Here is a 12,686-nt window from a genome sequence, read left to right as displayed (position 1 = left end):
GAAGATAGATGGAGGGGTAGGTAATGCTGAGGAAGCAATGTGATTGCAGCAGGACTTAGGCAAATTAGAAGAACGGGCAAAAGAGTGGCAAATGGAATACAGTGTTAGGAAATGTATGAAAATGTACTTTGGTAAAAGGAACAGTAGTGTGGGCTATTATCTAAATGGGGAGAAGGTTCAGAGGTGCGGAGGGAATATTATCAACAGTTTTGGGCCCCATATCTCAGAAAGGATGTGTTTTTATTGGAGAGAGTCCAGAGGAGGTTCACGTGGATGCTTCCAGGAATGAAAGGATTAAAATAGGAGCAGTGTTCAGTAGCTTTTGGCCTGTGCTCACTGGAATTTAGATGAATGCACAGGGATCTCATTTTCTGCTGGTGGGGCTAAAGTTGTTGCTTTGCTGCTGCTTGTGCTTGGGAGGGGGAGCGGGGGAGCTTTGGAATTCTAACATTTTAACGGTCATTCATTCTTTGGGGCACTTCTCTGTTTTTGCGGATTTTCGGAATGTATATTGTATACACTTCTCTGACATTAAATTTACCTATTGAAACCTGAATGTTGAAAGGATTAGATAGAGTGGATGTTTCCTATGGTGGGGATATCCAGAACTAGAGGGCACAGCCTCAAAATTGAGGGGTGACCCTTTAGAACGAAGGTAAGGAATATTTTGTTTTAGTCAGAGACTAGTGTATCTGTGGAATTCTCTGCCATAGACTGCTGTTGAGGCCATGTCCGTGCATATACTTAAGGTGGAAGTTGATCATTTCCTGATCGGCCAGGGCATCAAAGGATATGGTAAGAAGGCAGCTGTTTGGGGTTGAGTGGGATCCGGAATCAGCCATGATGGAATGGCAGAGCACATGCAAAGTGCTCAGTGGTCTAATTCTGCTTCTAGGTCTTATGGTCAAGGTTGGCATGAGACGGAGAATGGAACTGACAAGCAACTAGAAGCTCATAGTCTGTAGACAACAAAAATAGTCAACTGATATGTGCTTAGTCACCCAATTTCAAGCAAGAAATACAGTATACTAACTTGAAAGGACTCAGAATAAATTGCTCCTTCACCTAGGAAGTGTGGTTATGTAGATGATCTGAAGGTTTTTCTTTCATATCCTGCATACAGGAGATCCACAACAGAGATCGTATTCATCAGCTGATCATCAGTATATTGAAACCAATTTAATGGATTTATTGAAACCTTTCTTGCTTGCTAGGCATGAGTCTGTAATGTGGAGGTAAACAGGGTTCAGATGTAGAGAAAGAGAATCTTTACACCTAATAGTATGTTTATCTTTAAATTATCCCTTCTTTGATAAAGATTCTTTGACCTAAGATTGTGCCTGCTGTGCCCTGTGGTTCCAGATAAATGAATACACTTGAGAATCAGCCAGTGTCATGTATACCAACCTGACCAAGCAGAAGTTTAAAATCCCATTTGACAGATTTTGATTGATTTTCTTTTATTTTAATGTTTTGAGATATTTGTGCTTTTGTGTACTTTAGCAGTTTAGAAAAAAATATGATTTCAGCCCTGCACTGTAGCAAAGATTGTCAGTGCAGTGGGAGAGGGGTCTGAATTGTACTCATATAAGTCCTAATTGCCACTGAAATCTTGCCTGATGCCTTCTGTACCAGTTGGTTGGAAACTATGGGAGAGCTAGACTGGGAAAGGGTCTACTCTTGCTAAATTCAGCCTCTGAAGTTTTTTGTTTCTCTTGAACAAGTTTGCCTAAGTTTTGAGTTTGATAAGAGATCTATAGGTGAGGTATGCTATGTAGTTTAGGGATATTAAATACCTTGCATTTATAGCTTTTGTTTCAAGCTTATAACAGCAAAAAAAATTATTTTGTATTTCTGTGTGTAATTTGATTATTTCTGAGAATTGTAATTTTTGCCAGTACACAACTTTATGGAATATTTGAAGATGTTAACTTTCTAATAAAGATTGTTGCATTATTTCTGAATATATTATGAAACTAAGGAAAATGTTAAAGCATTTAGAAAATTAGTTCACAAGTGCTTTCATGTTATATCCTTAATTGGAAATGGAATTGTATCCTTTAAGTTAAGACTTAAGTTTAATTGAAATGTTGAAAATGCTCACAATACAACGTCACATTTCCAGACACGATAGTATGGAGCAACGATCGCGTCATCAGGTGGATACTGTCAATTGGTCTTCGAGACTATGCAAACAACCTCATGGAAAGTGGTGTTCATGGAGCACTCCTTGCCTTGGATGAAAATTTTAACTACAGCAGTTTAGCTTTAATACTTCAAATTCCCATGCAAAACACACAGGTAAACATAGCCCAAGTATATTATGTTTTTTGAGGTCTTTGTGTAAATTTTATTATTTTCCTTCATTGAAAATATTTCTGCATTGCCCTTTTTCTATTCTGCAGTCTTCACTAATGTCTTCTGCACTCTCCTTCCATTTTATTTTATTGATACTTTCCCAAGCTGTTCATCGCTTCTCCTACTATTTATTTTAAAGCACTATTCACAGCCTTAGTTCAGTGATTAGCCAGGATCTAGGTCCCACATGGTTCAGGTGGAGCCCATCCCATTGGAACAGTTCCCTCCTTCCTTAATGCTAATGGCAATGTCCCAGAAATTCAAACTCACTTTCCCACACCAGTCTTTGTGACATGCATGTAACTCTCGGACCTAATTAAACCTATGCCAACTTGCACATGACTCGGGTAACCATTCAGACATTATTACCTTTGTTTACTGCTGCATTTTCATTTAATCCCTAGCTGTGTCAAGTTCCCTCAGCAGAACCTCTTTCCTTGCTCTTCCTACGTTCTTGGTATCCACATGGACCACGACAACCCAAGCACCAGACATCCAATGAAGCCTTCATGGTTCTTGATCTTTGCGACAGATAATTGTGTCTCTATTCCCCTGACAATCCTATCTTCAATTAGTTACATTTCTCTTCTCTCTTCCCTTAAATGATTTCTGAATCACAATATCACGGTTCAATTGCACATACTTCCTGCAGCCCTCACCCCCATCCACAAGGGAGCAGGAAGCTGACCTGCTGGACAAGCTCAAGGGCTCAGACTCCTCAAGCACTGTCTCTTGGATCCCCCTACCTACCTCACTTGCAGTCATACCCCTGGTCCCTAACTACAGACTGATTTTGAAGTAGTTAATCTAATGGGTGTGACTGCCTCCTGAAATACAGTGTCCAGATAATGCAATGTCCCTGATGCATCACAGTGTTTGAAGCTCAGATTCAAAGTTATTGTCTTTGAGCTTGAACAACACTTGCTGCAGATGTGGTCAATCGGTACTAGGATGGGGTCCACCAGCTTCCACATCATGCAGTTACAACACAACACCATCTGTTGAAAGAGAAACAGAGATTACATTTCCAAAATGTTCTGTTTCTAAATCATGAGAACAGATATTTCCAAAACTATCTTTCTTTGATTATTATGAGCAAATCAGAATTACTGCTACACTGTACCCCTTTCAAAGCAGGATGTATTTGTAAGGTTAAATGGTGCTACCTTAAATTGCCAAATCTGAAGTTTCATTCTGATGACTATGTGTCTTTTTCATCATAATGCTCCTTGAAATGCCAGCATGGTACCCCAAGTGACAAATCCCAAATAATGTTGTGTCAAGGTCAGCCTCTATGGACTTCCTGCTAGGATATAGAACTCGTGGAGTGAAACGTTGTTGAGAACCACTGGCAGCATATCAGGAGATGGCCTGCCTCTTGCAGCATTTTTTCTCTTTCAATATTTTTATTAGTTTATGCATAAAGGAATACAGAGTACAAGAAGCTGTATATTATGTCAAAAGAAAAAAATAAAATTGTACTAAATACATTGTATTAAAATACAGTTACAATCACAAAACCCTGTATTCAGAAAAATTAAATTAAATCACAATATTGGAATATAATAATTTTGTTATACAGAAAAAAATTTAAACCCACTACCAAAGTCAGAGCTGTTAGGAAATGCAAGAAAAAAGGGAAAAAACCCTTATCATATAATAAAATATATTATTAGCCATCATCTGTACTTTACAACAAATCAAAGGTTTTGAAAATAACTCAAAAATGGTCCCCACGATGTATAAAAGTCTTGGCTTGATTCAAAAACTGAACATCGGATCTTCTCTAAATTTAAGCATTGAGCATGAGTAGGTGGAACAGCATCCTTCCATTTAAGCAAGAGCACCCTCCTAGCTATAAGAGAAGTAAAACCCCAAATATGCACATCAGGGGTCTCCAAAATAAAGTCTTTTCCTCCAACAATACCAAATAATGCAGTCAAAGGGTTAAGCTTAAAATTTACCTTGCCAAGTACCGAGAAAGTTTGGAATACTTCCTTCCTGTATATTTCAAGGCTCTGACATGTCCAAAACATGTGAATTAATGAAGCTTCTCCATTATTACATCTATCACAGAAAGGGGATATATCTGAATAAGAACAAGATAGCTTATCTTTGGACATGTGTGCCATATGAACCACATTAAATTGTAAAAGAGGATGATGGGCACATAATGATGAAGTGTTAAATTTCATTCCAAGTGTCCTCAGAAATAGAAGTCTATAAATGTTGTTCCCAAAGATTATTAATTTTGTCTATAGGAATATTTCTCATTCCTAACAACATACAATAAATATTGGATATTGAACCATTATAAAAATGTTTCAAATGAAAAATTACATCTAATAGGTCCTTATCGGAACTTATAGAATATGTATATAGTTGAGAATGCAGAGAGTCTCTAATTTGTAAATAACAAAAAAAATGAGTTTTGGGTAAACTATATTTAGCTGACATTTGCTCAAACGAAAGAAGATTTCCTCCAACAAACAAATCCTGGAAGTATTTAATACCCAATCTATCCCGTTCTTTAAAAACTGAATTGTCATTGAAGGTTTAAAAAAAATAGTTAAAACAAATGGGACTAGGCAAAGAAAATCTCATTAGCCCAAAGAATTTCCTAAATTGTACCCGGATCCTCAAAGTATGTTTAACTACTAAATTTTCAGTTAGTTTACTAAAAGATAAAGGGAGTGAGGATCTGAGAAGAGAAATAATAGAAAATATATTAAGAGTTAGCTTCTAAAGAAACCCATATCAGACAGTCCTCACTGTTAATATAATATGTCCAAAATGTAAGATTTCATATATTGACTGCCTAATAATAAAACCTAAAATTTGGTGAAGCTAAACCTCTATTCTTCTTGGATTTTTAAAGATGAACTTCAGTTAGTCAAGAATGTTTGTTTTTCCATATATAAGAACATATAATAAAATCGAGAGAATCGAAAAAAGATTTAGGAATAAAAGCAAGTAATGCCTGAAAAAGATATATAAATTTAGGTAAAATGTTCATTTTAATAGAATTGATTCGGCCAATCAAGGATACTGAAAAAGGCGACCAGTTTGACAGTGCCCTTTTTACAAAATTCAGTAAGGTAAGAAAGTTTTCATTAAATAGTTGTTTATAATTCTTGGTAATTGTTACACCCAAATCGGTAAATTAATTTTTTATCAGTTTAAAAGGAAGGTTAGTATTAATTGATGGCAAATTATTCAAAGGAAAAAGTTCACTCTTATGTAAATTCAGTTTGTCTCCTGAAAACTGGCTAAAACAAGGAAGTAGAGAAAGCACAGAAGGTAGTGAAGTCTCGACATTAGAAATAAAAAGCAACAGATCATCAGCATAAACTTTATGAACATTCCCTCTCCTTAGAATACTAGTAATATAATTAGATTCTCAAAAAGCAGTGGCTAAGGGTTCTAAGGCCAAATCAAAGAGCAAAGGGCTCAAGGGACAACATTGTCTAGTACAAATGTTGAAGTGTAAAAGGTTTGGAATACTGAAAATTAGTAAGGACCCTGGCAGAAGGAGATAGATACAGTAATTTAGTCCATTGAATAAAATCAGGCACAAAATTAAATTTTTCTAATGTTTTAAATAAACAATTCCATTCAACCTGATCAAAAGCCTTCACAGTGTCCAAAGAAATCACACATTCTGATACCTCCTTAGAAGGGGAATAAATAATGTTTAATAAATGACAAATATTAAAGCGGGAATATCGCTTTTTAATAAATCCCGTCTGATCAGCAGAAATGAAAGATGGTAAAATATTTTCAATTCTACGGGTCAGAACTTTAGATAGGATTTTAGTATCAACATTAAGTAAAGAAATTAGTCTGTATGAAGAGCAGTCGGTTGGGTTCTTATTCTTTTTGAGAATAAGCGAAATAGAAGTTTCATAAAAAGATTGGGGCAACTTAACCAACTTAATGGAGTCCGAAGAATCTACACATAAATGAGGTATAAGCAGTGTGGAAAAAGCCTTATAAAATTCTGCAGAAAATCCATCAAGACCCGGAGCCTTCCCCGAATGTAAGGAACGTACAGCCTTGGCAATTTCCTCACACGAAACAGGTTGATCCAACTGTTTTCAGTTATTAACATAAAGGGTAGGAATGTTTAATTGATCTAAAATATACTTATTACAGTGTTATCTTTGTGAGGGTCAGAACTATGAAGTTTAGAATAAAATTCTTTAAAAATATCATTTATTTCTAAATGGTCAGTTGTCCTGTCACCATTGGTTTTACAAATTTCTTTAATTTGCCATTTAGCTATGAAGGTTTTTAAGTGGGTAGCCAATAATTTACCTGTTTTCTCTCCGTGGATATAAAATTGACTTTTATCTTTTAAAAGTTGAGTTTCAATTGGATATGTTAAAAAAAGGTTATATTTAGTTTGAATTTCAACACACCTTTTAGATAAAGCAGGATCTGGAACCAAGGTATATTTTTTGATCTAATTGTTTTAACTGATTAGCTAACTCAATTCTCTCTCTATTAGCTTTTTTCTTGACACTTGCAGTATAGGAAATAATTTGACCTCTAATAAAAGCCTTAAAGGCATCCCATCTAATAAGACTAGAAGTCTCTTCCAAAGTATTCTCTACAAAAAAAAAGAATAATTTGTTTCTCCAGAAATTTTAAGAAATCTTTATCAGATAACAAAGTTAAATTAAAATGCCAAGATATGTTTATTTGAGGAAGAACAGGGAGATTTAAAGATAAAAGCTCCGGTGCATGATCTGAAACAGCAATTTCTTTGTATTCACAGGATCAAACTAAAGGAATTATTTGACAATCAATAAAACAGTAATAAATCCTGGAATATGTATGATGGACATGAGAAAAAAATGAATACCCCCATCTAGTGGGTGTAAGAAACGCCATACATCAACAGTCCCGCATTTCATTAAAAAAGATTGAATAAACAAAGCTGATTTATTAAGTGTCACTGTTTTAAAGGATGACCTATTTAAAACTGGATCTAACCAACAATTGAAATCTCCTCCCATCACCAATGAGTAAAGGCTCAAATCTGGCAAAAATGTAAAAAAAAATGATCTAAATACTGGATCATCTGAATTCGGAGCATACAGATTGGCAAATACCATTAATTTATTATATAATTTTCCTGACACTATGATAAAACGCCCATTAGTATCAGACACTACTTTATGTTGGACAAAGGGAATTGCATTATCCATAAAAATCGAAACTCCTCTAGACTTAGCCTGGAAAGAGGAGTAAAAATGTAGTCCTTTCCATCTACTGAAAAGACATAAGTTATCACAATTACGTACACGTGTTTCTTGTAAAAAAGATTGGGGCCTTAAGTCTTTAATATAGGCAAAAATCTTACTCTGCTTCACAGGGTGATTTAATCATTTCACATTCAGACTGAGTAAGTTGATAGTATGACCCATTATTAATACTCATAGTAAAAAATATCACATTTAAAAGTGAGGTTTCAAAACAGATTGGAAACAGTAAAGTAAGTGAGATAGGAGTGACTGAAAGAAGCTGTTACTCCATTCACAACCAGCAGTGACTATATCAGCATTTTTTGGTTGGATCCTACTCTGTTAGCCCTTCTTCCTTCTCGTCCTCCTTCTCCATGGTGTTTTCCAATTTATGGATGAGCCTGCCATCCCATGTTTAGCTCCTGCTACATTTACTTATGAAATCTCTACTCCCACCAAAGCAATAAAACTGTGTCAGTGAACATCACACTTTGATTTTGGATATATGGTTGTCAGGATGAAATAACTAAGAGTGTGTATAAGCTGAAATGTAAGTGTGAGGGTTACAGTTCAAGTGCCTTGCCATTTGGCGTGGGCGATCATGTCTCTCCATCCATCATGGTCCCTGGTCCTCCGAATTGTAGTTGTTGCCTCCCCTGGTAGTACACATGTGTCCAATGAGAATAGTTATGGGTCATTGAATATAGTATTGCAGAAGCTCTTTACAATGATCTCTAGAGCTATCCATTCTCAGTGCCTTATCAATGTATCTGGGATTCTACTGATCCCCTGACCAGACACAATAATCATTAATAAGCTTTCCTGTGGACTAAATATTTATCCATTTATGCTAGAGTAGATGGTAAATATATAAGAAAACTGCATATCTGCTGTTTGTTTATGTTTAATGTAAAATTATTCCCGAATATAACTCTTCAATTTTAAGCTTGAATATGGCTTAATACTGAAATGGTTCATTTGTTTATTTGCATTTTAAGCCATTAAGTAAAATCTTCCCTTTGTTCAGGCAAGACAAGTTCTTGAAAGGGAATATAACAACCTTCTTGCACTAGGAACAGAAAGAACTCTTGATGACGTAAGTAATTTTCCACACATTGCTGCATAATTTTATAAAATTTATATCTTTATAAATCTTTTCTGCTATCTTTTTTAATTCATTAATAAAGGAGCCTTTTATATGTATATACAGTGGATTCAGGTTGATTGGGACACATCTGGACCAGTACGTTGTGGCCCAATTAAACAACTGCCCCAATTAGCTGAAGTTTCACAGAAATAGTAAAACAAGTATAAAAAAGACAAACTGAGTAACAAATTATGTATTAAATGAAATACAGAACAAATGCAAACACTACCAACAGTAATACAGTACTATAAAACTATTAGTTCCTAATAGTTATCAATGGAGGAATTCATCCATTGTACGCAATATACAAAATCCACACAGCCACCTAGTGCAGATAATGGACTGCCTTCATTTGCATTTTCCAAATCTTCATTTTATTTATAACAATCAAAGTGATTGTTGATACCTTGAAATTCTTCATAGTTCCTCACTTGCTGAAGAAGTGAAATTGTTTCATTTTCAGTCAGCTGCTTCTGGTATCTCCAAGCCTGAATGCTTGAAACCCCGGTGAGCAAAACAGTTTGTAATTATCTTACTGCTTAATTATTGTCAAATATCAGTGACAAAAGTCACTGCTTTTTGAACACGTATACACACAAGTGATGCTATTTAAATGCCATTCACTCTAAACATGGTGTAGCATCTAATTGTCACACAAGTGCAAGTGGCTGATGCTAGTTAGAACCTGCTCGGCAATGGTCTCCTGCCCCAATTAAGCCACATAGTGTCCCAAATAAACGAAGGGAATCCTGACTATTTTGTCAATTTAATTTTCATTTTTAAGAGTTGCCTCAAATAAGCAGCTGCCCGATTAACCAATGGCCCAATTAACTGGAATCAACTGTGTAGATATGTATGTATGGCAGTTTCCATTAATCAATTTTCTTTGTGTTCCTTTAAGGGGGCTCCAAAATTTAAACCAGACTTTTCAGCACAAGAAGCTAATGTTTTGGAAGGTCTTATTTTATATTTGCTAAGGAATTCACCTGCCTATCTCAATCATATTATAAACATAATCTGCATATTTTTATTAGCCATTTTTAATAATTTAGAGATGTATGATTCAAAAGAAGTGTATTTACCTTAATGCCATATGCATGGAAATTCAACTATAAAATGGTGCCTTTTTCATCATATGAATGTGAAAATCAGATGTTCCATGACTGATGTCATTTTCAGCTCATTGAATAACTGTTAATTTGATGTGGTTAATCATTTCTTTCTACTATCAATCACATCCACATCTTAACTTCTTATCTATTCAGTCAGAGCAAAGAATCACCAGCAAAAGCTCTTCATTTTACACGCACAATGTAACTACTGAGGTTCCCCGTGAATTTATTTCTTGATCTACCATTTTATGTGCATACTTTCCCTTAATAATATCATCAGAAAACAAAGCATCAGTTTGCACATGAATGTTAATGATACTTACTTTATCACCACCTCTTTCCTATCTTGGCATGGTAAATCTATTTGTTTCACATCAAGTATTGGATGCACAGAAATATTGGAAAGGACCATGAGGCCCTTACCACTAAAACAGTTCTCCAGCCACTCATTCCAATATTCTTCCTGCTTACTATCTGAAACTGAACCATGCTATTCCTTATTAAATTACACCTTACACTGAGATTTGGAATAAACTATTTGGGTCATCAGTAAGACTTACATTTCTTAATTCTGCCCAAACCCAGTTAATTTGTTCGCTGAAGTCTTCATTAATGTTTTTGATCCCAATAGCCCTGTTTTTTTTTAAATGCTCACTGATTAGCTTCCTTCATTCAGCTCCTCATAAACCCAAGATTATCCAAAATTCTGCTACTTATGTCCTAATAACAGGAAGTCATGTTCACCTCTGTGCTGCTGACCAATATTTTGTCTTAATTTTAAGATAGGTTTTCAAATCCTTTCATGATCTGGCCTCACCCTATTTCTATAATCTCCAGTCCTATATATAATCTTTCAAAATGTCTGCTCTTTATAATCCCTGATTTAATTATAGCATGTAATGGCCAAGAATATATCTCTCTACTTCAGTCTTACTTAATATGTGTCTTAATTTCCTATCACTTAGACCAAAATTAGTCATTTGTTCTAATTTCTTCAGAGTCAATTCTTGTTTTATAATACTCCCGTGAATTGCCCTGGAAATTCTACAGGGATGAAAATTCATGTCAGGCAGGGAAGGCAAAGCAACCTACCAATGTATATCAAAGAATATTATTGTACTATTTTCTTCATATGTTATCACAAGACTAATGAGAAAAATTTTCAGCGAGGGCCTTCTTGGAGAAAACAGTTCCCTCCACGTGAAGTTCATGGAATCAGCATGATGCCAGGATCTTCTGAAACACTTCCTGCAGGTTTCAGATTAACAACAACTTCCACAAAAAGATCCTCTGATGGTTTGTAATATTAATTTATATATTTTTATGCCTAGTTTGCCAAATTCAAGTTGAACTGCTCTCCAACATAATGAAATTGTTTGATTTACTTCAAAATTTGTGATCATTCTAAGTGTTGATTTAAAAACAACAACCCTAGTTTAAGAATTTAGTGATTGAAACCTGGTTATTTTTCATTTTCTACTATTAACAAGCTTCCTGAGCAATGAATTCAGCTTAATATCTAAATCTTTACAAATTTGTAAGTACAGAATATATTTTTAAAGACTTAGTTGGATGGCACATTTTTGTCCAGTTAGCTGCAGTGAGTAAGCAATTATAGGCAAGTTATGCATGTATAAGGTGCAAAGATTAAATAAATAGTTGAAGACAGCAATTTCAGACTGCGTATCATAACCATGGGGAGAAATCCAGAGATGAATCTCCCATCTATTTCTAAGCCTGTAAGCAAAAGTTACAAAATAGAAATGATCAAAATTTCACTTTGACTTTACACTCTTGAAAGTTGAAGGAGAGTGAACAAAGAAAGGATGTGTCTGTCAAACCAATCGAGCAACCACCTCTGATCTCAGATATAACAATTAAGCATCACAAAACAAAACAAATTAATCATTGCAAGTTATCAGCTTATTTTCAAAATCTTGTGTGTGCACATTCAATTTTGAGATGTGTGTTATTTGGTACAGCTTGTAAGTCCACTTGCTATTTTAATTGATCACCTGTGTGATTCCAGTTGCCTCATCAGGAATTCAAAGAATAGACAACTCAACCATTCGGACTTACTCTTGCTGACATCCAGAGAAATTAAACAGTAACATCTTGTGGTAAATATCAGATTCCTTACTTATCTTTGTCATGGCAATTATATTAACATGGCTTCCTGGGAAATATATTATTTAAGTTTATAAGTTTTGCACACTGAAAGAGCTTGAATAATTATGCCCATCAATTTAAATGCACCTCATTTGTCATTTTAAAAACTAAATACAGTCTGGTTTTGCTATTTATATTGAAAAACTGTGAGGCTTAGAATAATGGCCTTGACTTTTTTAAGAACCATTCTCCACTCTCCCAGCTGTTTAGTTAAAGGATTTGTTGGTCCTTAGACAATGACAGTGAAGATTTTCTGGAGATGCAGATATCTTCCTTAGGTTAAGTTTCTGTTTACAGGGGAAATAATTTGGGGTTATCTCTAAGCATAGCAGTGACTGTGTGTGCCAAAATACGTAAATAATAATTTCTAGACGATGATATCTATAACACAACAAAAGTCCAGGAGCTGCTATATGTCATCAATTTGAAAGGATTTTCCATTGTCTCTATTCACAGTTTAGAGTCATAGAGCATTACAGCATAGAAATAGACCATGTAGCTCATGCTGAACTATTATTTTACCTTGCCCAACAACCTGCACCTGGTCTGTCGCCCTCCATATCCCTCCCATCCATATATCTATCCAAATCTCTCTTCAGTGCTGAAATCAAACCCACATCCACCACATGCATTGGCAGCTTATTCCACACT

The 12,686-nt window shown here is 35.2% G+C and overlaps 1 protein-coding gene across 1 annotated transcript in view; it reads left to right on the top strand.

The window, feature by feature from the left end:
* ppfia2 (PTPRF interacting protein alpha 2) overlaps positions 1 to 12,686 on the top strand; it is a 260,698-nt gene that overhangs the window by 238,515 nt on the left and 9,497 nt on the right. Inside the window, exons 26-29 of the mRNA XM_059978396.1 lie at positions 2,126 to 2,301; positions 8,635 to 8,703; positions 11,012 to 11,162; positions 11,896 to 11,986. Coding sequence (XP_059834379.1) covers positions 2,126 to 2,301; positions 8,635 to 8,703; positions 11,012 to 11,162; positions 11,896 to 11,954 — 455 coding nt within the window. The 3' untranslated portion in view covers positions 11,955 to 11,986. The remainder of the gene's footprint in view (positions 1 to 2,125; positions 2,302 to 8,634; positions 8,704 to 11,011; positions 11,163 to 11,895; positions 11,987 to 12,686) is intronic.

Source organism: Hypanus sabinus, chromosome 8 (genome assembly GCF_030144855.1).
Source record: "Hypanus sabinus isolate sHypSab1 chromosome 8, sHypSab1.hap1, whole genome shotgun sequence".
Lineage (NCBI taxonomy): Eukaryota > Metazoa > Chordata > Chondrichthyes > Myliobatiformes > Dasyatidae > Hypanus > Hypanus sabinus.
This window is presented reverse-complemented; position numbering and strand designations above follow the sequence as displayed.